We start from the raw sequence: 27,779 nt of genomic DNA on the forward strand, positions 1-27,779 counted from the left end.
CCCTAAAATTAGATAAATGTTAATTGTAACCCAATTAGCAAGGACTTTAGTACCCTTGTAAGTCCCTGGTAGATGGTTGATAGAGGGTCCCTAAGGGCTGCAGCATGTATAATGCCACCTTAAGGGAGCCCCACACAAACTGCATGCAGACTGCCATTGCAGGATGCTTGAAATGTTGCAAACCATTCCAAAAACACAACATTGCCCACTCCCTGTGTAAAATGCCAAAGGGCACAATATAAACTATATGTAAGTCACCCCTATATAAGGTCTTTAAAGCACTATGGCAAAGTGTATTATAGGACATGTGAGGGCACATTTGCATGAGAAGATACGGCCCTGTGTTGCCTAGTTTTATTGTTAAGCATTGTAAGTGATCAGGAAGCCATTTTAAAGGTATGAACTAGGCACTGGTCATTACGAGTTACCCAGCTACATAATGGCTTCACTGAATATTATGATGTTTGGAATCAAACACATTGTCTTAATAAATCGGTACTGATGCCAGTATCAGATTTATGAAGACATGCACCCAGAGGGCACTTTACTCTGCACCCTACTAGTCTTAGTGTGTTGACTGACTGGTATCTTCCAGCCTGCCATCACAGACGAGTGTCTGACCCTGTGCAAGAGAGATCCTGTGCTTTCAGCGATCATAAACCATGCCTGCTTGGCGAAGGTTATGTCACATCCTCAAGCAGGATGGCGAGTGATTTAGCATATCAAGGCCAGAGGCTTTAAAGTCTTTGCCACCTTTGATTAATCAACCCTGTCTTCCCTCCAGACCTGGGTAACGCCACCTCCTTCCTTGGTGCTCATTTGGCACCAGAGCAGGAGGCGTGTTGTACTCACAGGCTAGGCACACTCTTAAGGTGGGCCACCTGAAGTGGGCAGCCAGAGGAGGGTTTCACCATCCTGCTTTTGGTGAAATTAGAGAATTCTGGATCAGGGTTATGCCTGCTCTCCACATGAAGTGGTCATATAGGGTGTGTAGTCACCTCGGTGGTAGGTAGCCTATTGGCTACTACCAAATACTTCCCTAAACACCCCTAAATTGATTATTTAAGGCTCCCTCTGACATCAGACCAACAGATTTGATTACCTGGAAACAGAAGACCTGCACTGAACTTGGCGCCAAACCCTGCCTGGTTGCTTGTGCCTTGACAATTGCAAAGAAGGACTCATCCTGCAGCTTTGCATCTTCCCCAAAACTTGGAGGACTGCCCAGCACTTCGACAACTATATACCATCTCTCTTGGGATGGAGGAGCCATGCCCCTGGATCTGCAGGCACCGACTACATCTGCCCGGTTCACCATGTTGTTGGATATCGGGCCCACCGAAGGAGCAACACCTTCATGAGGAGGTTTGTTTGGCTCTAGGAGGGGGTCAACCAAGTCTTTCTGCCAAGTTTCGAGACGCTAGACCCTCCTTGCAGCTCCCCTGCACCAGTACTTTGAGTAGCGGAACACCTGCACTAGCCAAGGCTTGTTTGTGTCCAGTCAGGGCACCACTGCAATGGAAAACCATCCTGCACTTAGAGGGACATCAGGACCATCGAGGTTCATGACCTGAGTGGCCCTGCTGTCTTTCTCTTCTCTTCAGGTAAGTCCATGGACTGGTAGCAGTGCCTTCCAAGGGATCACAGACACACAAACTCCATAGGAAAGAGAAGTATTTTTCTTCCTCAAGGAAACAATCCTTCTTCTGTGGCTGTTCATTGACTCAATTTCATTGTGTTTCCATCATGAGAAATTATCCTTATTCTGAAGAAGATGAAATTACAGTTTCCATCTCAATCTGTACTTAATATATCGAAGCCTTTTTATTGGCATTTTTTTAAATCTTTTTAGGATGTTACTGCTACCCCTTTGGGCCATTCTGTAATGGTAGACCCATCGTTCAAATGTAGAGATACCAGCACTATCTGAAAGAAACACGTTAGTTAGATTCCTCACCTTAGAATATCCCCAGGCGTCAGACTGGATCCGGAAGATTTTTCGTCAGCAATACCCCTTGCGCGTCGCTAGGCGTCGTCCGCGTCCGGCGTCGTGCGCCGGAATGACATCGTCGGAATACTTAGACGCCGCCCTCGCGCGCTGACTTCAGTTTTTCTTTTTTCCGCGCCAGTAAGCGCAGATCCGGGAGAGCTACCCCCTTAGTCAATTTTTGACCAACTATTTTGACTCTTTTTGGTCAATTCTCGACTCTGGTGCCGGTAGGATGCCTGGTTTCAAGGCCTGCGATGACGGTCACCGACTGATGTCGGTGACCGATCATCACCGCCGGTGCCTGTACTGCTTGGGCCTCGACCACGACACGGCGTCGTGCTCCGATTGTATGGCCCTGACCTCGAAAGCTAGGCGGGAGCGGTCCCGCAAGCTTCTCGAGCTTCGCCACTCAGCTCCGTGTCGCTCTCGATCCCGGTCCAGGAGGAGGTCCAAGGATCGGTCGCGGAGCCGCACTCGACATCGTCACTCGTCTGGCTCGAAGTCTTCGGGTAAGTCGAGGCACTCCAAGAAGTCCAAGAAGCGACACCGCTCTTCGGACTCTCCTCGCCGGTCGCACGACTCGGCCGAGGGTCCGGGTGGTTCCACCCCCGCGGCTCCGCAGGAGCCGCGCAAGTCCCCATACCCGACGGTCCCTGGGACTGACGTCACGCCGGCGGAGGTCAGTGCCTTCCTCTCGGCCATGAGGAGTCTGGCCCCGCTGTCGACGCCCGCTGGCGCGCCTTCGGGCCCCGCGGACTCGACTGGGCGACCTCGCATGCCGGCGGCTCCGGCCCTGGCGCTGTTGGAGGCTCCGGCGCCGACGCCGCAGGTCCCCGAGGGGCCCGAGCCTGGGCCCCCGTCAACGCAGGTCGACCTCGTTACGCCTCCGCCAGCGCCGACACCGATACCACCCCCGACGCTGGCTCCGGTCGACGTCGATCCCCGGTTCAGCCCCTGTCCTATCCAGACGCCGATGCGGCGCCGCCCGACGCCGCATCCGACGCCGCTAGAGACACATATTGTCTATCAACCGGCTCCGATCATTCCTCCTGTTTACCAGGAATCGGATGACGGGGGCGACTGGGAGGGGTCTGATGACCCTATGGCCCTTCAGAGCCAACTTGCACAGGACTGGGCAGATGAACTGGGGGAGGCAGTGGGTTGGATACCTCACCGGACACTGGATTCATCTCTCCTCCGACTGTGGCTTCGGAGGAGGGTGCAGCTTTTTCTGTGGTGCTGCGCAAGGCGGCCGAAGCCCTTGGGCTTGAGCTGCCTGCCGTGGCTGTGAGGACTAACATCCTCACTGAGGTGCTTCAGTCTGCCGCATGCTCCACTGAGCCTCTGCTGCCATTCAATGAGGCCCTCACTGACGTTCTGCAGGGCAACTGGTCCAAGCCCTCCACAGTCCCTCCTGTGGATAGGAACGTTGCCAGGCGCCACCGCCCTGCTCCGGGCGACCCCAGTTTCCTGTCCCAACACCCCACCCCCGAGAGTCTGGTTATCCAGGCATCTACCTCCCAATCCTCCTTTCCGTCCGCTCCTCCGGACCGGGATTCCAAGAGACTGGAACAGTTTGGTAAGAAGCTTTTATCCTCGCTCAGTTTGGACCTGCGGTCTTTGAACACCGCCTGTCTCTTGGACCGTTATTCCCACTCTCTGTGCGATGCGGTGGAGGACGTGCTGCCACTGTGCCCGGAGGAGGCCCGGGCGCGTCTTTCCTCGGCCCTGGCCGATGGGAGAGATGCAGCGCGCCATGCAATCCGATGTGGACTCGACACTACGGACTCGCTGGGTAGGGCGATTTCTACCACGGTGGCGCTTCGTCGTCACGCCTGGCTGCGGTCCACGTCTTTTTCAGGGGATGTCCAGGGCACCCTCATGGACATGCCTTTTGAGGGCGCTCGCCTTTTTGGTGAGAAAGCGGACAGTGCGCTGGCTCGCTTCAAGGACTCCCGGGCTACGGCCACGTCCTTGGGCTTCTCGGCCCCGCGGCCACAAACTTCCGCTTTTCGCTCCTTTCGTGGCCAAGGAAGGGGCACCTCCTCACGTCCGCCTAGCCACCGGCCGCAGAACCAGCCTGCACGCGGTCGCAGACGTGGTTTCAGCCGAGGCGGTACTGGAGGACGAAGCGGTCAGTCTACATCCACCCCGGCAGCATCCGCCTCAAAGCCTTTCTAGTCCGAGCTTTCAGGCCCATTCCACGCTAGTAGGCGGCAGAGTTCGTCATCACCTGCTCCACTGGCGTTCCATCACATCGGACAGGTGGGTGCTGCAAATCGTCCGAAGGGGCTACTCCCTCCCCTTTGAGACGACCCCTCCAGCCATGCCACCACAGCACCACCGTATCTCGGGGGATCATTTGAATCTTCTCCACGAGGAAGTTTCGGCACTCTTGGCCAAGGGGGCCATCGAGCGCGTTCCGAGCCCAGAAGTAGGTTGTGGTTGTTTTTCCCACTACTTTCTGGTTCCCAAGAAGGGCAAAGGGGGCCTACGCCCTATCTTGGACCTCCGGAACGTCAATGCCTTCCTCCGGAAGGAACGGTTCAAAATGTTAACTTTGGCTCAGGTTCTAGCTGCCCTAGACCCTGGAGACTGGATGGTAGTGTTGGACTTGCAGGACGCATATTTCCACATCCCCGTTCTGCCGGCCCACTGGCGTTACCTGCGGTTCACTGTGGGTCAGGAGCACTTTCAGTTCACCGTGCTCCCCTTCGGACTTACCAGTGCCCCTCGGGTGTTCACGACAGTGATGGCGGTGGTCGCAGCTCATCTGCGCAGATCAGGGGTTCCAGTCTTCCCCTATCTCGACGACTGGTTGTTGAAGGCGAGCTCGCCCCAGGCAGTCGTCTCCCACCTCCAGACTACGGCGGATCTCCTGCATTTGGTGGGGTTTTCCATCAATGTGCCAAAGTCACACCTGAGCCCCTCTCAGAAGCTCCTCTTCATCGGAGCGGTTCTAGATTCGGCGCAGTTCCGGGTCCATCCACCGGAACAGCGGGTCCGGGATATACAGGCCCTGATTCCCATCTTTCGGCCTCTATCCTGGGTTTCGGTCAGGCTAGTGTTGCGGCTTCTGGGGCTGATGGCCTCCTGCATCCTACTAGTGCATCACGCCAGGCGGCGCATGCGGGCTCTGCAGTGGGACCTGAAGTTTCAGTGGGCCCAGCATCACGGCAACCTGTCCGACCATGTCTTGATCTCGGAGGGCGCTGCACAGCAGTTGCAGTGGTGGCTCACGGACCACTATTGGGTCACGGGCAAGACCCTCTCCCTACCCCTACCGGAACATGTCGTAGTGATGGATGCGTCCCTCCTGGGATGGGGTGGCCATATGGGAGAGGCGGAGATCAGAGGCCTCTGGTCTCCGGCGGAGTCTCGCCTCCACATCAACTTGTTGGAGCTGAGAGCGATCCGTCTTGCACTGAAAGCCTTCCTTCCCTCTGTCCGAGGAAGTGTCGTGCAGGTGTTCACGGACAACACCACCGCCATGTGGTATTGCAACAAACAGGGCGGGGTGGGGTCGTGGACCCTTTGTCAGGAGGCTCTGCGCCTCTGGACATGGCTGGAACACCAGGGCATCACCCTGGTGGTTCAACATCTGGCGGGCTCTCTGAACGCCAGAGCGGACGAACTCAGCCGCCGGTGCATGATGGATCACGAATTTCGTCTGAACTCCGAGGTGGCGCAAGGTCTCTTTCAGCAGTGGGGAGAGCCTTGGTTAGATCTATTCGCCACCGACGAGAACGCGCAATGTCAGCAGTTCTGCGCGTTGGAATTTCCGAGGCGGCACTCGCTCGGCGACGCTTTTAGTCGCGAGTGGAGTTGCGGTCTGTTGTACGCCTTTCCGCCTATACCACTTCTGCCCAGAGTGCTGAAGAAGATCAAGCGCGACCGGGCCCAAGTCATCTTGGTGGCTCCGGATTGGGCACGAAGGTACTGGTATCCCGAGCTACTCAGTATGTTGACCGATCCTCCGATACGTCTGCCCCTTCGGGAGGATCTTCTGTTGCAGCAGCAGGGTACGGTCCTCCACCCGAACCGGTCCAGCCTCCACCTCCATGCGTGGAGATTGAGCAGCGGCAGTTGATGCCGTTTGACTTGCCTCCTGAAGTCTGTGATATCATTCTGGCAGCAGGTGTCCCTCCACAAAGACGGTATACGCCTGCCGGTGGAACAAATTTGTGGCATGGTGCACAGCAAAGGCTGTGGATCCCCTTTCCGCCCCTCTTTCTGAGGTTCTCCTCTTCTTTCTTTGGCCCGGCAGGGCTCTGCCCTGGGCACCTTGAAAGGTTATCTTGCTGCTCTCTCTGCCTTCTTACGGCTTCCAGATCAGCCCTCTCTTTTCAAGTCCCCTGTAGTGTCACGCTTTCTTAAAGGCATTACTCACACGTTCCCTCCTGTCCCTTTCGTAATGCCTCAGTGGGACTTGAATCTTGTCTTGACATTCCTGATGTGCGCTCCTTGAGCCTCTTCACAATTGTCCTCTTCGTCTTCTAACTCTTAAGACTGCTTTCCTGGTAGCCATCACCTCGGCTAGACGGGTGAGTGAGCTCCAGGCTCTATCGTCCAAGCCTCCTTTTCTATCTGTTCATCCGGACAAGGTTGTCCTTCGGCCTCGTCCTTCGTTTCTACCGAAAGTGGTGACCCCCTTTCATCTTGGGCAATCTGTCACCTTGCCCGCCTTCTTTGCACCTCCGCATCCTTCCAAAGAGGAAGAGCGGCTCCACTGTCTGGACCCAAAACATGCGCTCTCCTTTTATTTGGACCGCACTAAACAGTTCCGAGTGGAAGACCAGCTTTTCGTTGGCTACGTGGGTGCAAAGAAGGGAAAAGCTGTACACAAACGGACCATCTCCCGGTGGGTCGTTTTGTATATAAAAATCTGTTATTCCTTGGCAAAAAAGGAACCGCCTGTTGGGCTGCGCGCCCATTCTACTCGGGCCACTGCGGCTACTACTGCTTTGGGACGGGTAGTCCCTTTGCAGGACATCTGTCAGGCGGCAACGTGGGCTTCGCTGCACACGTTTGCCAGGCATTATTGCCTAGACAGCCAAGTCCGGAGGGATGGCTTCTTTGGCCGTTCTGTCCTCCAGGACTTTCTGGTGTGATCTTGGTTCGCAGACCCACCACCGGGGTTGGTATTGCTTGGGTATCTATTCTAAGGTGAGGAATCTAACTAACGTGTTTCTTTCAGATGAACAAGTTACTTACCTTTGGTAACGATGTATCTGTAAGAAACATTAAGTTAGTTAGATTCCTCACCGACCCACCCATCCTCCCCGTTCTTCGAACTGACATCTAGGGTTAAGGCTATCCCTTTCAGGGCCCTAGAATTTTTTGGCACCAGTGTCGGTCTCTTGCATGGCTCTGCGTTCCTGGTGCGGAAGGCGATGTACAAGAACTGACGTCAGCGCGCGAGGGCGGCGTCTAAGTACTCCGACGTCATTCCGGCACACGACGCAGACGACGGACGCGGAGCCGCAGACGACGCCTAGCGACGCGCAAGGGGTATTGCTGACGAAAAATCTTGCGGATTCAGTCTGACGCCTGGGGATATTCTAAGGTGAGGAATCTAACTAATGTTTCTTACAGATACATCATTACCGAAGGTAAGTAACTTGTTCTTCAACCCCATCCCACTATGCCTCCACAGACTCCAGCCGAGGTGGTGCTTACGAGGTAGCTTCCACCTACTAATGAGTTGACCCTTATGCCTTCGATGCTACCTCCGATTCACCTGCCATGCGATCTGTGCTGATTTTAGCATTGGCTCCACCATCAAAGTCAGCAGACATTATCTGAGTGGTGAAAGTTTCTGACCTTTTTTGATGACCTATCGCTAACACAACACTGATTTATGGCCCAGAAGTTGGCCTGGATGAAGAACCTTTTCAATCAAATTCATGGAAATGCCTAATTGACATTTTGGGCACTCAAGAAAACAATTTGCAGGCTGACAACTTCTTCAATTCTTGTAGTGAAAATCCTGGTCTTTTTCTTTGCGTACAAATGCAAGTGCCTTTCATACTTCTCCAAATGTCAACATTCCTTATTCCTTGGGTCCATCATCTGATGTTTGTTCATTTACCTCTGTGGTACAAAAAGCAGTGATGGCACTAAAGTTCACTTTCCTCACTGCTGACCCAAAGTTCCAATATATTGACGAAAATCCTATAACCATCCTCTTTAGTTCTAGAACACTTTTCTGATCTGGGAGTCCACAGCCAAATTGCACAAAACAATAGACCTGCACCTTCTGACTCAGACTTTTTATTGATGCTTTACCTACCACTTTTGTAGATTGTGATTTCAAATGGCTTGACTGTGGGCAGAGATGTCTTTGCATCAGGTAGCCTTGTTCTTTGCACTGCCATCACAACACATCGTTTTTGCTGATACAGCCACGCTTTGTAGAAATTGGCTAAGGCTGCCATAATCATTCTGCTCATCACATGAAGGAGCCTGCCTGTGTTTAGGTCTGATGGTTTGTACACCTACAAGAAGATTGTGAAGTAAGGACTGGATTTTGTCTGGTTGGTGACTCGATCCATTGCCGGGAAGATAGTTTGTGCTGCCATGCCTGGCTGTGGTCCACGGGCTTTTCTGAAGATGTTTCAGCAGCACTCCTGGACATACCCTAAAATGCAAGGCCTTGTTGAAGGGAAGGCAAATCCTCTCCGGAAGTTCTATGGAGCCTTTGCTCAATCCCTTTTGGTGTATCTGCAGAGGACCACCCTTACAGCAACTGCAACCTTCCCAGTCAATCAAGACATCCTCTTCAAATTTTTTGCTCTTTGGGTAGGGGAAGAACACCAATATCACTAGCAGTAACAGCAGCAGATCCTGTTCCCCTGGTCTGCTACTGGAAATGCCATTTAAAAACATGTTTGACTGTACTTCACATACCAGCTTCAGGTATTTGGGGATGGGTGGTGTCTCCCACTTAATCACTAATCTGGCGATGCTCACAATGGATCGGGCAAAAGCCGGAACAATGCGGGCAGAGCCACGCTTTCCGGTTCCCTGCAAGTGTAACCAAGCTTGCCTAAACCATGCATATGCATGGTTAAGGCAGATATCGGTCTAGTGTTCCGAATGGGCGGGGAGCAGAAGAGGAAGCGGACAGGTAAGTGGGGCAGGGGCCGGGTTTGAGTGGGGGGAGTTTCTTTTAGGGGTGGAGGTCGCTTTTAGTGCTCAGGGGGTTGGGGTATTTTTGAAGGGGACAAGGTTTTAGGGTGGGGGAGGGGGAGGGGGTCGGGGTATTTTTAGGGGCTGGGTTTGGGAGGGAGTTTTTAGGAGTGGGGCGGTTTTAGGTCTCAGGACGGGAAAGTTGGGGTATTTTTTTAATTGGGGGCAGGGTTTTTAGGCCTCATGGCAGTGGACGGGGTTGGGGTTAATTTATGGACAGCGTGGGGGTAAGTTTTGGGGCTCAGGGAGCGGGGTCTGGGTGATTTACGGTAGTGGGCAGGGTTTTTGGCCTAAGGGGAAAGGAAGGGGTAGTTTCCAGGTCAGGTTTTAGGCCTCGAGGGGTGCGAGGTAGGGGGGGAGAATTTTGGGCTAAGGGTGGGGTGGTCAGGGTCGTGGTGGTCTTAACCACGCATACCCTCTTACCAATCATACGTTTACAACAAAATTGCAGGGTAAAGGAATGCGTGGTTAAGAATCATTTGTTTGGGCTGCGTGAATGAGGCAGGCGTGGTTTAGCCTTGCTTGCCACTGTCCCAAACCTAATGGATCACTGGGTACTTCAGCTTATCTGCAATGGCTACATCCTCTCCTTCATGTCCTTCACACCTGCCAGTCCACCTACTATCAGGAAGTGCTTTCTGACAAATGCCTCAATATTAAAGGCATAGATTCTTGCCTGGCTGAAGAAATGGAATGTGAAAACAAAGGGCACCTCAGTATGCCTATTGAAAATCACTATTTGGTGATAACCCAACAGGTTATCCAGGCGCTTGCAGGTCCAGGAGGCTCATTCGAACAGCCAGGTCTTGATAGGAAACCAAGGAAAAAGCTGTGAAAACGAGGGAAAAGGAGATGGCACTTCCAAAAACAGGGCAAAAAGCAAGGAAAAGGCAGTGGAAAAAAAAGGAAAAGCAAGGAGAAGGCACTCAAAAACAGGAGAGAAAAGCAAGTAGTAGACAGGAGCAAGACTAATGCAGCAGCATGGGGAGAGCTGGGCCTGCCCCACAGAACATGTTCAGAATACCTTTACCTGTGGGTTTTGCCTCTTTCTTAGAGGATTGTTGATGTTCATGATATGATTGCAATGTTTTTCAATCTGGCTGTGATCTCAGTTCTGCAAGTCCTCCTCCTACTGGGCTTGATGGTATTGTGCAACCTGTTGGTGCTTCACTAGTTGGTGTATGAGGGCCTCTTTAGGGGTGACTAAGATGATATTGGGTCTGGTACAGATGTTCTCCAGAACTTCCATCGATGTATGCGTCCTTTCATCCTAATTGCTAGTTAACCCTTCAGAGCTCCACAGCCTAAGGCCGTCATTATAAATGCTAATTTGAGAATAGTTATGGCATGGTGTGAGGCAATAGCTTCTGCCCATCAAATCCACACAGATTTTTCGCTTTTTGATCACCTGGTTTTTGATATTTTCACTCTGGAAGAGCCTCACAACTGGTAACTCACCCACTGTATGCTCAAGGTAGATGGACTGCATGTGTTTACTGCCAGTGAGTGTCCACGTTTTAAGATAAGGCCAGCGCAACGCAGGAAGGGTAAGGGGCACTTGGCTGATTACATGTGAACACGTGTGCACACACGGAAGGGCTGTGCGTGGGAGACTCCTGTCGTGCGCAGCCTGGTAACTGCGCACAGGTGGCCAGGCGCAGAGGGGACTTTCCAGGATCGGATATTGACCTGGGTTCGGCCTCATTATGTTAGTGTACACTCAGATGGAAAATCAGTCTGGTTTACTGTCTTGTCTGCAGTGGCACTCTATTGGGAAGACAGCCTTAGAGTGCTGCTTTGCTTCTCTTTGGCCTACAGAAACCAGTGACACATCGAATTGGGGTGAAATCTGTATGCCAATTCCAAATATGGGAGTTTCAAGAAGATGGCTGTACAGCTTATGGGTCATCCAGGAGGGTCTTATTTCTCTGGCTCAGCTCAGGATCAGAGACCTGGCCTTTTGTCACCCTACTGTGCCAACTTAATTACATTTCTCTCTAGTAGCAGGAACAAAGGCCTCCCCCACACAAAGGAAACAAATCACAGTGCTTCACTCAGCTCCTGAGGATGAAAGGGGTGGAGATGAAGGATCTGCATCAATCAGCTGTCCTATTGTATCAGGGATTTGTCATCCCAATCCCACTGAACAAAGAAGGAAGCCCAAACCTCTTAGGCCAACTCAGGAGGGAAGCTCCCTTTGACGATTTGATCGGAAAGGTCCTGGCAGTGATGTCAGCAAGGGGCAGAGCCGAGGCCCCCGGAGGAGATGTGACTAGTGACTCCTGGGTGACACCATTTTGAATTGTCCCAGCATGCTGTGCAGGAGGGTTTAGACAGGGGTGGAGAGGTGATGTGGCACCCCAGGTTAGGCAAGAGGTGCTGCACTGCTAGAACCTTCCACCCTTACTTAAAAGGTATTGGGGAATGGGGGGAGCTCTCCTGGTTGTGATTTTTTGCTGGACACTAGGACTGGAGGCAACAGCTATGGCTAACTCGAAGGAGGAACACCCGGATATCCATCTGGAAGAAGGATTCTGACTACAGTCAACCCCAGGACATGTGGGGCTCTCCCCAGGACCAGGAAAGCTGGTTCCCTTACACCACCCAAGGACTAATAGGGGGAAAGAACAGTGTGAGAAGTTGGCCTGATGTATGATGTCACTAGTTCTAGTGTACACCTTATATCAGTCCAAACAACCCTTATGGTGATTGGTTGTAAAGTCAACCTTATAGACCAGCTATCCTAGTGGTAGCATGGACAAGAGCAGTCTTAGGCTAAACTCTGAATGGCATGTGAAGCCAGCTGTGATACCATATATAATCCCTTGAATACCAAATGAAAGGACACCACAACAGATATATATTTAAAATAAAGTGTATTTATTCTAGACAAACCCTCAGCACTCTTTATGAGATTAGAGGTAAGTACAACACAGTCTTATTCAAGCATACATTGTCACACAGGTAAGTAATACAGTTAGGCCCTAGGGGCCACGCAAACCATATACTAAAGAAGTGGTATAAGGACCACTGTCACGGAAATAGGATAGGCCTAGGCCTAGGGAATCGCTGGGGCTACACTATACTAGCAACAGTTAGGAAGTGGGAGGCCCACGGGATTCAGGTGCAGAGTGGAAACACTCACGCGTAATGCGTAAAAGTCGATAGAATTACTAGCAGTTAGAAATTAACAGTTTAAGGACACTTCTGAAGCAGCTAGAGAGTCGAGACTCGGAAACTAGACCCTAGGATAGTCACTACCCTTGTGAGCACCGAAGTACCCAAGTTACCTAGCCCACAGGCTGCGGGTGCATAGGTGTGAACTTGCGTCGGGTTTCGTCGTGGACTTCTATGGATGCCTGAAGGAAAGTTGCTGACAGGCAGTCAGTGAAGAGTGTCCGGTGGATCCCAAGGCTGGGATCAAGAATAGAGGATACCTGCAAGCAGAAGGGACAGAGTCAAGGTCACTAGCCAGTGACCATGTGGAACCAGGAAGGAACCAGGCGATGTCGTGAAGATTGCAGGTGAAGGTGAAGCTTGTCGCTGCAGCCACGGGTACCAGGAGACGTCGAGGACGACCAGGACCAGGAGGCGAGCTGTCCCACGAAGGCTCTTGCTGTCGGCGGCGTCGAAGTCGAACTAGGACTCACCAAGCCTTGGCAAGCGGAACCCACGAAGAATGGAGGACTTGCTTCTGGTGCAGACCAGGAAGGTCTTGGGTGCTTCTCTTTTGCAAAGAAGCGGGAGCCAGTCTGGAGGCGCCAAACCAGCAGTGAAGATTTCAAGGTGTGTCGTCACAAAGGCCGCTAGCCAACGGGCAAGCAACTGGACAGACGCGGCAAGCAGGAAAATGCAGAAGGGCCCCACGCAGGACTCGTGGAGTGTGGGGGGCTGCTCTTCGTTGCAGATGGTGCTTGGGGTTGGGGCTTCTCAATCCCCGGTGCAAAACTTCGAGGGTGCCTCAGAAGCTGCGCTGGAAGATACTCGCCACTTTCCCCAGGTAGCCGGTCCCACGTCTCTCGTCGCCTCCACGGATCTCAGCTCGGCTGTGGATGTGGATCAGGGTCGGAGAAGTCTGGAAGTCAAGGCTCTGGTCTGGCTCTGCAGTCGGTCCCTCGTAGAACTTCAGCAAAGCAAAGGGTAAGTCTCTTGATGGTGCCTGTTTGCACAGGGTAGCCACTCCTTGGCCACAAGGGAGATTCTTCAGTCTTCTTCTTTCGTCGAATGTCGAAGGTCCAGAGTTTCTGTTCAAGTTGCAGGTTCAGGATAATCTAATCTCCTGCGGCCCAGCTACCACTCTTATACTAATCTAGGGGGCTGGGTTGCCTGCTAGGTCACGCCTTATTGGTGGGACCTGGGAGGGGGGCGGTTACACCCCCTTCCCTTGGTCCAGTTTCGCGCCAGGACTGGGGCTGGAGTGCCCCAGCACCGGTTTGAACTGGACTATGCATGGGACATCTTGTGTGCCCCAGGCAGTGTCTCGTTTCATTCATCCCTCCCTGCCCCAATACACTAAGGCCTGTCTGGGGTGGTGCTCGCACCTCCCAAGGCAGGAAACCTGTTGTCCAAGCCTCCCTTGCCGGTATCACTCCCAGCAGCAGGAGGTCAGACTTGTGTCGTGGCAGTAGCATCCATTTTGTGATGCTGGGGCTCTGGTTACCTTTAACCGGGTAAGTAGGTTACAACATGTCTTCTCCCTCTAGAAGGGAGGGATAATATTTTCATCCCCAGAAATGGGATGGGGGTATTATTCCAAAGTGTTAGACACCTTACACGACATGTTTTGATAAAGCCAAACCATAGTTACCATAGCCGTTTAAGATTATAAGGCACTTTAAGAGTATATGGTAGGCTATATCATAGAACAGCTATAAGGACATGGTTCCGAAAGCTGCAGACAGGCTCAGCTCATGCTAGAGCACCATCTCACATGTTACCAAGCACTCTGCCTCCAGGATTGTTAAGGCCTGCCATAGGAGTGGCTGATAGGTACACATGTGTCTATATGTAAGTTAGGTATAGGAATACTACACCTAAGCAAGGAGTAATTACACGACCTTGCCCCAGCTGAGTGATCAGCCAGTTGTGTCATAATGGAAGGCCAGGCCAGGGGTGGCATAATACATGCTGCAGCCCCTGGTAGGCCTAGGGTACACTGTACAGGGGCCAATAAGGTGATCCTATCCAAATGGGTTATGCACCTAAAGTACATAGTATCAATTTATAGAGAGAACAGCAGGGCTGTGGGTCTGATTAGCAGGCCCACAGCCACATCTAAGTCGAAAACCAGTAAAGCAAAAGCAAAAAGTGGGGGTGAACATAGAAAGCAGACCCTACTCTCCTACACACAGGACTTATCCACCAGTGAGGAGATGAGCCCCAGAGGAGGAAAAGGGTGAAAGGCTAGTGCATGGAACCAGTGTAACCAACTCCCTGTAAGGAATTCCACCATGGAGGCCAGGAGGCCCTAGTAATGTGCTCCAGGTGGGTAGGGCTCTCCACTAGGAGAAAAATATGTCCAAAGGCATGAAGAAAAAAAAAAGAAATCCACAGGAGAAGGATTTGACCGCTCCCCTGAGAGAGTCTGGCACTACAGTGGGGTGTTTGGTTCCTGTTGAATGGCAAATATGAACCCACTACTTGTACTCTTATCCTTTTCAAAAAAGCTGCACATAAATGTACAGGTTTTGTCTTGCCCTTAAGGCATTTCTCCCTTTCGTCTTGGGCAACCCCATCAAGATCCTATCGAATAGCACAACCACCATTCATTATATCAACATAAAGGATGGTGTTGGTGTTTAGACTGCGCCTCATCAGGCAGTTTGCTTTTGGGGGTTGGTTTACCAGGGGCAACCCACCATGCGGGCAACCTCGGTGTGAGGGCAGAAGCACAGTGATCTCTATCTAAACAACCTTTTCCAAAAGTAGCTGACGGGATCTTCTCCAGATTGGTAATGTCCATTATTGGTGTGCATCACTACAGTGCTAAACAAAGTGTCCCTATCAGTTGGTTCCATGAGAGATGATTTCTCTGTCCCACTGTGGCTCCCAAAGTCCCACTGTGGCTCCCAAAGTTGTTCCAGGGCCAATTTTCCTTCCAATCAAAGTTTTCTGGTTAGTCGAATAAGAAACCTCAGAAGTCAAAACAAGACTTTGCCGCAGCCCTCCTCTCCTTAGGCAGACATGATGGTAACACTGTTCCTCTCAGTCTCACTCCTGTTCCACCAAGGAGCCGATGCTTTATCTGGTTCTACTGCAGCCACAATTCCAGGGCCCATGGGCAGTACTTCATTTGAGCCGGTGGTGCCCACCGCCACTGAGCTTTGGGTAAGGGGACTAATTGTTAATCATCAGGTACTGACCCGGAGCAAGAGAGGGAAAAACTCAGAAAGGGGGAAGAAGGAGGCAGAGAAAGTCTGAAAAACAATCGCAAAAGGAGAAAGCAGGACTGGCAAGAATAAGAAAAGGCCGAAGGTGAATTAAAGACCATGAAACCTTGTTATTCAGTACACCATCATTTAAAAGCACTGAACGTGGGTCTCTGAGCAGAGCTTTTGGCACCAGCACTCATTTGATTAAAAAAATAAAGCCCTACCCATGAGTGATCTCACAGCAAGTTGAAGCCTTTCCTGAGGCACGCTTCTGGTTCCCTCTGGCACCCCTTTGGGCACCAAGGATCTGCGGGGCCCTACAGTCTTAACACAGTCTGAGGGTTATCCCTTCGCACCGTTTGGACCACAGAAACCCACCCTGGGTTCTTTACTGGCATCGGGCTTGGTGCCAGAGCCCATTCCATCACGTTGTTTATCTATGCAGTAGATACTACCATGCAGCCTTGCACCTACCTTACACAAGCTTTTTGGCTCAGACGCTGATTAGAGCCAGCCATATGAAGATGACAATGGTTGGGACAATTAGTACATATTAAAGGAGGCCAGTGGACTGGACACCTCATTGGACATTGGGTTTGTTATCCTCTTGGACCATTGACATAGGTGAATGAATACTTCCTTCACCACAGTATTTACAAAGGCTGTTGAAGGTTTGTGCATTGAACAAACTGCTTTTGCCCATTAATTAATGCCTTACTAACTACACACTGTTCGGCTAAGCCATGTTCTGTCCCCCACTCATCCAACAAGTGGTCTGTCACCATAGACCTCCTCCAAGAGACCCAATGTTTTGAACTAGCATCCGGAGAGCACAGGGGTATGGATATCCACCAGTAAAGTAAACCTTAATAGCTTTCTAAATAATCCCCCTGACTGAGTTTAAATGAGTGGACACCTTTGGCGAGTATGTTTTCCTTGCCCAGCCAATCCCTGAGGTCAGTTAATGTGAGCTGCCTACAGGGGCGCTACGTTTATGCACTTTGGGACATGCTGGGTAAGATCTTACCTGCGGCCCCAGAAGAACTTCATCCTTCATCGGCCCAAACTATTCAAGATAGGTGGAATGCGGTCAAGTTTGCTAACCATTCCTGCCTAAATACCACAGATTGTCTAAGCATGGCTGTGTGAACTAGTGTGGTGCTTTGACAGCAACACACATAGATGAGGTCCACAGGCTTCTCCGGGGGACTATTGGACGTCCTTAATGGACATGCTTTTTGATGGCTCCCACCCGTTTATCTAAAAGTTGTACTCTTCTGTGTAAACTATTAAAGAATGCTGAGCCACGGCACGCTCTCTAGGCCTATTGCCTGGTAATCCCAACAATATTTTGTTCGTTTAGGGGATATGCTAGGGTCTTGATGTCTATAGCGCTATAGCCCCCACCACCCACACAGTAGTCTTCCCAGCCTTTTTAAGGTCAGGTCATTGGTTCCTGCAGATGATGGCCTTCCCTGAGACAGTATTCTTCTCAATATTCTGCCCCCGCCCTTTTCACCCAGCCTTCTAGTAGGAGAACGTATCAGCCAATTCCTGCGTAAGTGCATTTCAGTGAGTCATGTAAAATAGCTCTTTGTGGGATTCTCTTGGGCAAACACAGGCAAGGCAGTGCATAAACAGACCATCTCTCGATGGATAATACTCTGCATTAGGACCTGCTATGCATTTGCTAAAAAGCATCCTCCAAGAAAAAAAGGAAGCCTCCTCCTGAAGTCCTACAGGCCCATTCCACCACAACCAAACTTGCTACTACTGCATTAGCATGCAGAGTGCCTAGCCTGGATATTTGTAAAGCAACTTCGTGGGCATCAGTGCGCACATTCACAAACCACTAATGCCACAATAGTCAGGTCTGTCTAGTTGGGGATTTTACTCGCTTGCTCCTGCAGGACTTAAGTTTGAGCCATTCCACAGACCCACCACCTTGAGAGGTACTACTATGGTATCTATTCACATGGTGAGGAGTCTGAGTTTAAAAGCATCTTTCAGAAGAGCAAGTTACTTACATTTAGTAACGCTTTTTTTGGTGGATACTGTAATTGTAGATTACTCACCACACTCCCACCTAGTAGTTCTGTGGTATGGACACTTCTATCTAAAAATATCCCAATCTAGAAATTTGTACACTGGTCATGTGTCTATGGGAGTGGAAGAGTTAATGGAACTAATTGACTGAGGTTGTATTTTGATCAACTCACTTTGGAAATCTGACAGAATCGGAGGATACTTATTCAGATATGTACTTGATGGACAACCTTTGATTCACCAGTAATTTTATGTTTAACTGTAATGTATGCACAACTTAAAGCATTGCATTGTCTTCACCATGACCGTTAGTTACCAGAATATTATGCAGATAGACAAGGACTGTTTTGAAAAGAGGCCTATCATATATTAGTTTATTGAATGAGATGAAGTGAAACATTTGCAAATGAATTATGAATAAACAATCACTTGCGCAATGTTAATGATGTTAGCCTGTTATAAACGATTTCCATGAAACCTTTGTATTACTTTTTCCCAATAAGTTACCCTGATCTCATAACGGTTTAAGGGCTTGTCCTTGTTTACAAATACCATCTTAGTGTTCTGCATCATGCATAACCTGAAGTTAGCACTTCTGTGGTGGATAAAGTCATGGCTAGTGTCTCATTGCACCATCCATCAGTGCTGGAGATCTAATGCTTACAGGAAGATTTCTGGAACCAGTCTGTTTCCTGGAGGATTTTCAGCAGTTGAGGAATCTACCCAAAGACTTGGTATCCACTAAAAATATTGTTCCCAAGTTAACGGACATTTTTTCCTACAGCCACTTTGATGACGACAACATTCTGACCTTCAGATATTCACTGTTTAATTGCAGGGGCTACACTTTAAAAATATGTTCAGTGGGTTATAAGATTTTTCTTCTAATATATTTGGTGTGATGGAGTGCCTTCAAGTCTCACCTGTCGCTCATCTTATTTTATTTTTTTTAAAGAAATTTGTGGTATGATTAATATTTCATATACTATTTCCTACAGGTACAGGCTATTAAGCTACTGGTACGCTGGCTACTGGGAATGAAGAACAACCAGTCAAAATCTGCAAATTCTACCCTCCGATTGTTATCCGCAATGTTGGTCAGTGAAGGGGACCTCACAGAACAGAAAAGAATTAGGTAGGTCCAAACACTTTTTCTCCAGAGTAGTAAATAATTATAATTTATTCAGTTTTATTATTGGTACATGTCTGGGCAGTTACCTATACTATTATGTGGGAAAATGGCAACATATGGCATTTGGAAATTATTCTCAATGCCAAGAAACTTGCTTGTTGGATGTAATTAACAAATGTAAAGAAAGTGAAAATGTATATCTAGTGTCCAAAGGGCAAAAAAGCAAGATTATGCCTTAGTGCTAAGATCTGACTCCCCAAACCGTGTACTCCACAGTTTAGTTTGCCTTCCGCCAGCTGTTTTAAAAAATAGCTAATTTGTTTAACTTCACTTAGAAAATAAACTGCTGTGCTTATTAGACCAGTATTGTTATATTTTTCTGTTGTACTATTTTGATTTTTTTCATCATAAAATCTAATAAAGCTCTAATGTACCATATGATTTTCTATCAGCAGACTAGAGAAAAACAGGTCATATTTTTATTGCAGTTCCTGCTTAACTAAAAATTCTGACTATCTGAAAGAGACTATTCGTTATAGATTCCCTACCTTAGAATTACCCCGAGGCGTCAGACTGGATCCCGAGAATTATTTTCGTAACAGTACCCCTGCGCGTCGGTAGGCGGCGTAGGTCGACTCCGTGTTTGGCGTCGTCATCGCCGGTATGATGTCGCGGTATCTGTAAGAAACTGGCTCTATATATACTGCACCAAAGTGAGGTACAGTGTGTATATAGTTCAAGAGTCTCCAGAGGTTTGGCAGAAGTTACTCTCTAAAGTGGTAGCTTGGTGTTGCATTCTGTTCCTTGTTAATATTGATATGCTTAATACTGTGTGGCTTTATTTATTAGAACATGGAACATAGTACCTGCGTGATACTATCTATGTTCCATGTGGCAGGATTGGCAGTTACTGGTATTCATTTAGTACTTCATTGTGCTGGGTCTCTGCTCTTGCACATAAAGCAAATTTATTCCAATTTACCTTGTTTCCTGGATGTTTCTACGTTACAAATTGGCGACGAGTCGTGGAAGGGTTCATCTGCCACAATCCTGCCGAGACAAAGGTGCGCTGAGATCTTCATCCGGATCCACGTTGTTTGTGGTGATTTGTGAAGCGGTCAATATCCTCGTCTTGTTGCTGGTGCCTGGTTTGTGCGGATGCTGGAAATCCCGACGCTGACGGAGCTTCATATCGCAAGTTTGACATTTTTGAGCATTTTCGCGTTTTACACCCTGCATATGCATGAGCTTCTACTGTGGGTTGCTTGGATACCTCGATACCTCGTGACGAGCTGTCTCAAGATTTGCATCTACGTGCACGTGGGCTTTCGTTGCTTGGTTAACCTATCAAGACGCTCGTTGTGGGGACGTACACGCGTGATTAAAAGAAGAAGGTCGGGATTGGATGCGTGTGATGTCATCACGCCGGCGGCCATATTGGTAAAACCGCGCATACAAAGAAGCTACAATATCAGCAAATTCTACTTATATTTTACTCGCATTCAACGGCATTACTCTTCTCAATTCAAATGGTTTGTTTTTCTCTAGAAGTGGATGCTACATTGCTCGCGTGAGGTAATTTTGCGAGTTAACAACTGCTGCAAGACATTTGACTGTGAACCTTTTGGGCTTTATAACAATTTTTAGTATTTTTGAACTGCAACGTTCGAATTTGACAAGCAGAGGAGTTGATTTTAGGCGCAATTAGATCATTCTTGCACCTTGTTATCACAATACTTTTTTCATTTATAAAATATTTTTTACGTGTGCACAACATAACTGTTTAACTAGTTTTCTCAAGATATATGACGTATAGGTGTGACTTACTGCTAAGTATTGAGTTTAATGTATGATATAATTTTTTTTTCTTAATTCATAACTTCCCACATTGTGTTTCGTCCAAGTAACTACAAAGCTTGAACCAGTCTATACATAGAATTATTTTATCTTCATTCAAACATGCAATTTGATCCGCTTTCAAAGTTTTTACAAAATAAAGGTGAACCACCAATTCCCTGGACTAGATGGAAGGAGGAATTTTTTACCTTTAAATCGATGGTGAACGCATGTCAGCTGAAAGAAAAAAAAACATTTTTCTTCATTTATTAGGCTCTGAAGGACAATTGGTTTTTAGAACTCTTCCTCCAGTTAGATCTGGTGGTGATCACAATGTGTATGATGAAGCTATTTTACGTATAGAAGGAAGGTTTAAACCTACTACTAGTGTGGCACTTAATAGGTTTAAGTTCTATATTAGAGTTCAGGATGAAAATGAGTTTTGATGAATTTCTCACTGCTCTACGTGCGTTATCTTTACATTGTAACTTTGGTCTAATGACTGATGAGATGATCAGGGATCAAATCATAGTGCATGTTAAAAGTAAAAAGGTTCAAGAACAACTATGGGTTTTAGGTGATCCTAGTTTGGAGACGGCAATTAGTACTGCCAAAGCTATAGAACAATCTGATAGATGGATTAAAGCGCTTGACAAAGATACTAAATCTGTCACTTCCAATGAGGTTAGTGTGGTTAATCCAAAGGAATATTCTATTCACAAGAATGAGAGTAAGTCCAGACAATTTTATTGCTATAGATGTGGCAATCCGGAGCATTTAGCTTCATTTCCGCAGTGTCCTGCTATAGGGAAGGAGTGTAATAAGTGTGGACCTTCTGTGCATTTTTCAAAATTGTGCAAAAATGTATTTAAACCTAAATCTGATTATAAGAAGTTTACTCCATCTCCCTCCAATACTGGAAGAGGAAAAGTTTCTTATGTTGCATGTGAGAATTTGCCAAATGATTGTTCCATTAGAGATGTAGAGTCTGGTGTTGTTGTTTCAATTCAAAGTTTTTTTGATATGTCGGAAGCAGACAAAATTAGTTCACCTAAATGTGTTGTTGACATTTTGGGGAAGAACTTGGAACTCATGGCAGACTCTGGATCTCCTTGGACGATTGTTACTAAAGAGTATTGCCTCCAGTGCTTGGGCGATCTAGTTGATATTGATTCCCTATGTGAGCCGGATATTTTGGCTTTCAACTTTGATGGGACTAAAATTGATTTTATAGGTTACAAAGAGATACCTATTTGGTTTAAAGGTAATTCCACCACTATTAAATTATATGTTACTTTCAAAGGTGTAAATGTGCTAGGTTGGCGTGACCAAGCCAGGCTAGGCATTCTTTTAAATCCCAGAGACAAAGAACCAGTTTCGGTTCTTGCTTTATCTTTATCTACTGTGGATTTTTCACAGTTATTTCCTCAAGTTTTTTCGGATGGTTTAGGGAAACTCAAAGGTTTCACTCACAGGATCAAAGTTAAGTTGGGTTCGATTCCCATAAAACAAAAGTTAAGAGGGGTTCCTATCAATATCAGAAATGATTTAAGGGATATGTTGGACACAATGATTAAGGATGACATTATTGAAGAGGTTGAGTCTTCAGAATGGGTGTCTCCCATTGTTTTAGCTCTTAAACCGGATCAAAGTATTAGGTTATGTGTTGACTTAAGGGCACTCAATACCAATGTAGTTGAGGATTGTCATCCTCTTCCTAATATCAATGAGATGCTTTGTATGTTAGATGGTGCATGTGTGTTTTCCACTCTTGACCTTCGGTCAGCCTATCATCAGATTGAACTCACAGAAGATTCAAAGCACTACACTGCATTCATAACACCTCATGGCCTTTTTCAGTTTAAAAGGATGCCTTTTGGCCTAGCTTAGGCCGCTTCTGTGTTCTAAAGAGCTATGTATCACATTTTCAGAGATCTTTCTACATTTGTCAAATGTTTTCAGGATGATATCTTGATCTTTTCAAAGAATGATGATGAACATTATCATCATCTTAAAGAAGTGTGCTCTAGGTTAAGTGAGTACGGATTAACACTCAAGGCTAGTAAATGTAAATTTTTCTGTAAATCCGTAGAATATCTAGGACACACGTTGTCTGGTGAAGGGGTAGTACCTAAGAAGGCTTTGGTGGATGCTATAATCAATGCACCAGCCCCTGACAATAAGGATAATTCTTTCTTTTGCAGGGTTATGTGAATATTATAGCAAGTTTATACACAATTTTGCTACTAAAATGGAACCTCTCAGAGAATTGATGAGGAAGTCTTCCGAATTTGTCTGGAAAGATGCAGGATGCAGCGTTTAAACAAATTAAGGAGGAGATTATCAATGCTCCCACCTTAAGGTCATTTTGTGTCAATAAAAAATGCATCATTACAGTAGATGCTAGTCTTTATGGACTAGGAGGAGTTCTTAGCCAGTGTGCTGGTAAAGAAGAATGGTGTGGACAAGGACACTTTCTGAGGCGGAAAGAAGGTTTGCGGTAATTGAAAGAGAATTGTTAGCATGTATCTGGGCTATTGAGCATTTTCGCAACTATGTATGGGGAAGTAGGTTCATACTTAGAACTGACCATACGCCTCTTGTTGGTATTTTATCTCCAGGAGGTGGTTGGAACTCCACTGCTCGTATAGCTCGTCTCACCTCTTGTTTACAGGAGTATGATTTTGAAGTGGCATATGTTCCGGGCAGAAACAATGTCACTGCTGGCTTTCTGTCCAGATTACCTTGTAGTGATGACTGTGTCTCTTCGATTGAACAAGACATAGATATAGTTGCTACAATAAATGATTTTGTGTCTCAGGATTTTGTAAAATTATCTGAGTGATTGGACTTTGGAAATGAAAGATGATCCTTTGTATCAGATAATATTGGGTTCTGTGAAAAATGGGTGGCCGAAGGAAAAGAATGCTTCTGCTGATCTTGCTCCTTTTTGTCGTGTTTCTGCAGATATAGAAGAAACTGATGGTTTACTTTTCAAAGGAGGCAAGATCATTCCTCCTATTTCTATGCAAAAACAAATTCTGTTACTTACTCATCAAACTCACATGGGTATGTCTTCTATGAAGCGTTTAATTAGAGCTAACTTTTGGTGGCTGGGCCTTGACAAAATGGTGGATAGAACGGTTAGAGAATGCCCAGAATGCATTAACAGTGATAAGATGTTGCACACTTCATCTGCGCCTCTTAAGCCGGTTGTGTGGCCAGCTTTTCCTTGGCAAAAAGTGGCCTTTGACATCTCTGGACCATTTCATAATCTGCCCTCAAATGCTCGTTTTGCGTTAGTCATGGTTGACTATCATTCCAAATGGCCCGAGGTCAAGTTTGTGGCTAATGCGTCAACCCAAGTGATTGTCACTTTCTTTAGGGAAGTTTTCGCACGTGAAGGTTATCCTGAGATAATTGTGACTGATAATGGGATAACTCACATCTCATGAAATGGAAGATTTCTTGAGTATGTGCAATATTAAACATGTGACTAGTTCTTTATATGAACCAAGGGAAAATTCTCAAGTAGAGCGGTTTAATCGTGTTCTCAAAGATAGTGTTCAGTCGGCACAAATGTCTAGTGAACCTTGGCTAGATGTGGTTAGGAAGAAGCTGTGGATGTACCGTATCGCTCCACATTCAGTAACTGGTATTAGTCCTTTCAAATTATTGAAGGGAAGAGAACCTCCATCTGAAATTTGTCCATGGTGGATTAGGAAGTTCAATAAAACTAATGTCACAACTGATATCGATGCTGTTGCTAGACATGTTAAAGGTAAACAAGATGAAATGAAAAGAAGGTTTGACTATAAGATGAATGTCAAGACTCCTGACTTTGTGGTAGGGGAATGGGTCAGGATCAGGAAGCCTGGGCTTTTGGCTAAGGGGTATTCCAAATTTTATCATCCTATCAAAGTGGTGAAAGTATGTAAAAACAGTGTCATTACCCAAGATGGTAGGGTTTGGAATGTGAGGAGAGTTGCAAAGTGCAAAATGTTGGTTCATGATAAGCCTTATGTAGTCCAAAGATCTTCGGAAGTTTCGAATGATGTTCTTCACTCTACACGTTCAGTGGCGTCTAGAGTTAAGGACAATATTCGGGAAAAGAAATTACCTGTAAGGTATTTGGACTAATATGTTATATTTATATTTGTTAGGGGGGGAATGTGTTGCATTCTGTTCCTTGTTAATATTGATATGCTTAATACTGTGTGGCTTTATTTATTAGAACATGGAACATAGTACCTGCGTGGTACAATCTATGTTTCATGTTCCAGGATTGGCAGTTACTGGTATTCATTTAGTACTTCATTGTGCTGTGTCTCTGCTCTTGCACATAAAGCAAATTTATTCAAATTTACCTTGTTTCCTGGATGTTTCTACGTTACACTTGGTCGAGCAGTAAGGCCGTATCAGAGGACAGTGTAAAGCATTTGATGTACACACTCAGTCAGCAAATGGTCTCACACACTCAAGAACTGAACTCTAGGCCAATTGTTTGTGTAAAAAATATACAGTTTTATTTTAGAACCACAGGTTTGCACAAAATACTTTCTCAAGATAAGATGCTGTTGTTGAATACTTTCTATGAACAAAATAGACTTTGAATGCAATAAGGTACAGGGGTTGCAATAGGCAACACAATACTTTGTATATCTATAACATTGAGCGCAATGGGATTTTTAAGTAAACTGCAATAGAATTACTTTACAAACGTTTTTCTTACTCAGGGCTGGATCCTGGATTCAGCCCTAGTGCATTTCCCGTAAACAGTTGAAAGAAATCGTTTTCGTTAAACAGGCGATTTTTAAGGAATATTTGTATGCTGCAAAAATCGACAGAAGAATTTCTGGTAAAAACCAGGCAATGTTATCCTATGGAGGAAAATCAAGTTATCGTAAAATCACAGTTGTAATGACTTTTTCTGGTCTGTGCTGGGCACCTTAGTCCAGCACTGGGATCTCTCTGAGAACAGATGAGTAATTTCGTTTTCGTTAATCGGACGATTTTTTGTGAATAGTTCAAAGTTTCAAAACTCGACACTTATAGAAGAATTTCCAAGTGAAAACCAGTCAGTGTTACCCTTTGGAGAAAATGTAAGTTATCGGCTTTCAGGTAAGTACTCGACTGGCAGAGTTAAGGTTCTGGGGCAAGACTCCAGGGTCTCCCAGGTTCAGGATTGTACTGTTGTTGCACCCTCAGTGACACAGGGGCGGCCGGGTGCAGAGAGAGTAGGTCCAATGTTAGCCTATGGCGGGCAGGGGGCCTTTGGTTGGTGGCTGCTTGCAGGCAGGCCACATAGCTGTGGGAGCAAAGCTCCTGGTCACTTACTCTGGGCATGTGGGGAAGTCGAACAGGGTAGTTGGTTCACCCTCGGCGGCACTGGGGCAGCCGGGTGCAGTGGGATTCTGGGCAGTCGGGCGCCCAATGGATTTCAATGGGAAAGCTGCGAGACGAACAAAGGCTGCAAACTCTGGGACAGTGATTCTTCAGGTGCGACCACCACTTCGAGAGGTAAGTTGGGAAGCTGCAGGTTGGGTAGATGGCCAGGATTTGGGCACAGGCGGCCGTGGGGCGCCTGGTGCAGGTGTTTCTATTGGTGTTGGAAAATCTTACCCACTGCTGATCGCGGTTGGAGGGGTCCCTGGTGTTGAGGCTGCAGGCGTCGTCAGGAGCGTCGAGGTGAGTCCTTGGGTGCTGGATGTTTGGTCACAGTCACCGGGAGGACGCCCTCGTGGTCTTTGTCCACTTTAGCTCGGGCCGGGCTTGGCGGGTGCAGAGTGGGCAGGATCCGCGGTCTCAGGCGCTGGGGTTGCAGATGTTTGAGCAGAGCCACTGCTCGTGGGAGTCCCAGTCTTTAGTTGAGCAAGGCAGTCAGGTCCTCCGGGGTTTGTGAGGTTGCTCACCACTGAAGAGGCTGGGGTTTAGCAGGTTCGAGGGTCGACAGACCGATAGGGCTGGGGCCAAGTCAGTTGTTGTCGTCCTCTTGTTAGCAGCTGCACAACTGGTCTTCTTTCTTCTTGTAGTCTCGGAATCGGGAGCTGAGGAAGGTTGGTTCAGGGTGCCCCTAAATACTAAATTCAGGGGCGTTGCAGGTAGGTAAAGGGCAAGGACCAATGGGTCCCTTCCCTGGGGTGGGTACCCCCCCCCTATTCTGCCACTCTCCAGTGGGAGGGGGGGCAGGAGCCTGTCCGTGGTTGGCTGGGTCCCCCATCCTCAAGATGGCGGGGACTCGAGGTTGTGATTCACCTCGCCTCCCCCACCTTATGGGTGGAGTTGGCAGAGGTGGGCACACCTCTCTTCCTCACTTTGTTTTTCCCGCCGGGTCTCCCGCCCAAAGGGGGGGGTAGAACCAGTGGGGACCAGTTGCTGAGTACAGCAAGTGGTCTGGAGAAGCTCACTAAGGCGGTATGCCTTTGAAGCTTTTCCTTCGTGAACCCTGCCCATCCTGGGGGAGGAGGCTTGGTACCACGTCCCAGGATGTGCATTGTTTCAGGCCCCCGAGAGCAGCAAGCTCTCGACCCAGGGGTCCAGAAACATGTCTGGTGGTGGCAGCCTGCGCAGCCACTCAGTCAGGTCACTGGGAGTTGGTCGAGCTTCAGGGGGCTTCTCTAAGATGCCCTCTGTCATTCATTTTACATTAAATCCCACACTGGCATCAGTGTGGGTTTAATGTGCTGAGAAGTTTGATACCAAACTTCCCAGTCTTCAGTGCAGCCATTATGGTGCTGTGGAGTTCGTAATGACAACCTCCCAGTACCATATACTCTTAATGGCAGCACTGCACTTACAGGGCCCAGGAATGGGCCTGGGCACTGTAGGGGTACAGGGCTCATGCACCTGTACCCTCACCACTGGTATAGGGCACCCAGCTAGAGGGGTGACTGATGCATGCCAGGGCAGTGGTTTGTGGGCATGGCACACAGGGATGCTTCATGTCTTTTTGTTTTGTTCTGCACCCAGACACTCAGCCTGCAAAGGCAGTGTGTGTGTGTGTGTGTGTGTGTGTGTGTGTGTGTGTGTGTGTGTGTGTGTGTGTGTGTGTGTGTGTGTGTGTGTGTGTCAGGGTACAGCGCCTCTAAGGGTGGCACAATAAGTGCTGCAGCCCTTAGGGACCTTCTCTGGTCACAGTGCCCTGGGTACCTATGGTACCATTTACCAGGGTCTGACATGTGGCCAGAGATGCCAATTGGGTTTAGGCTTCAAT

At 47.9% G+C, this 27,779-nt stretch overlaps 1 protein-coding gene across 1 annotated transcript in view; it reads left to right on the plus strand.

Moving 5' to 3' along the window:
• The window catches only part of PDS5A (PDS5 cohesin associated factor A), a 1,513,477-nt gene that overhangs the window by 885,027 nt on the left and 600,671 nt on the right, over positions 1-27,779 (plus strand). The window contains exon 23 of the mRNA XM_085642237.1: positions 18,597-18,733. Within this exon, the coding sequence (XP_085498363.1) occupies positions 18,597-18,733 (137 nt within the window). The remainder of the gene's footprint in view (positions 1-18,596; positions 18,734-27,779) is intronic.

Source organism: Triturus cristatus, chromosome 2_2 (genome assembly GCF_964204655.1).
Source record: "Triturus cristatus chromosome 2_2, aTriCri1.1, whole genome shotgun sequence".
In the NCBI taxonomy this organism is placed as follows: domain Eukaryota; kingdom Metazoa; phylum Chordata; class Amphibia; order Caudata; family Salamandridae; genus Triturus; species Triturus cristatus.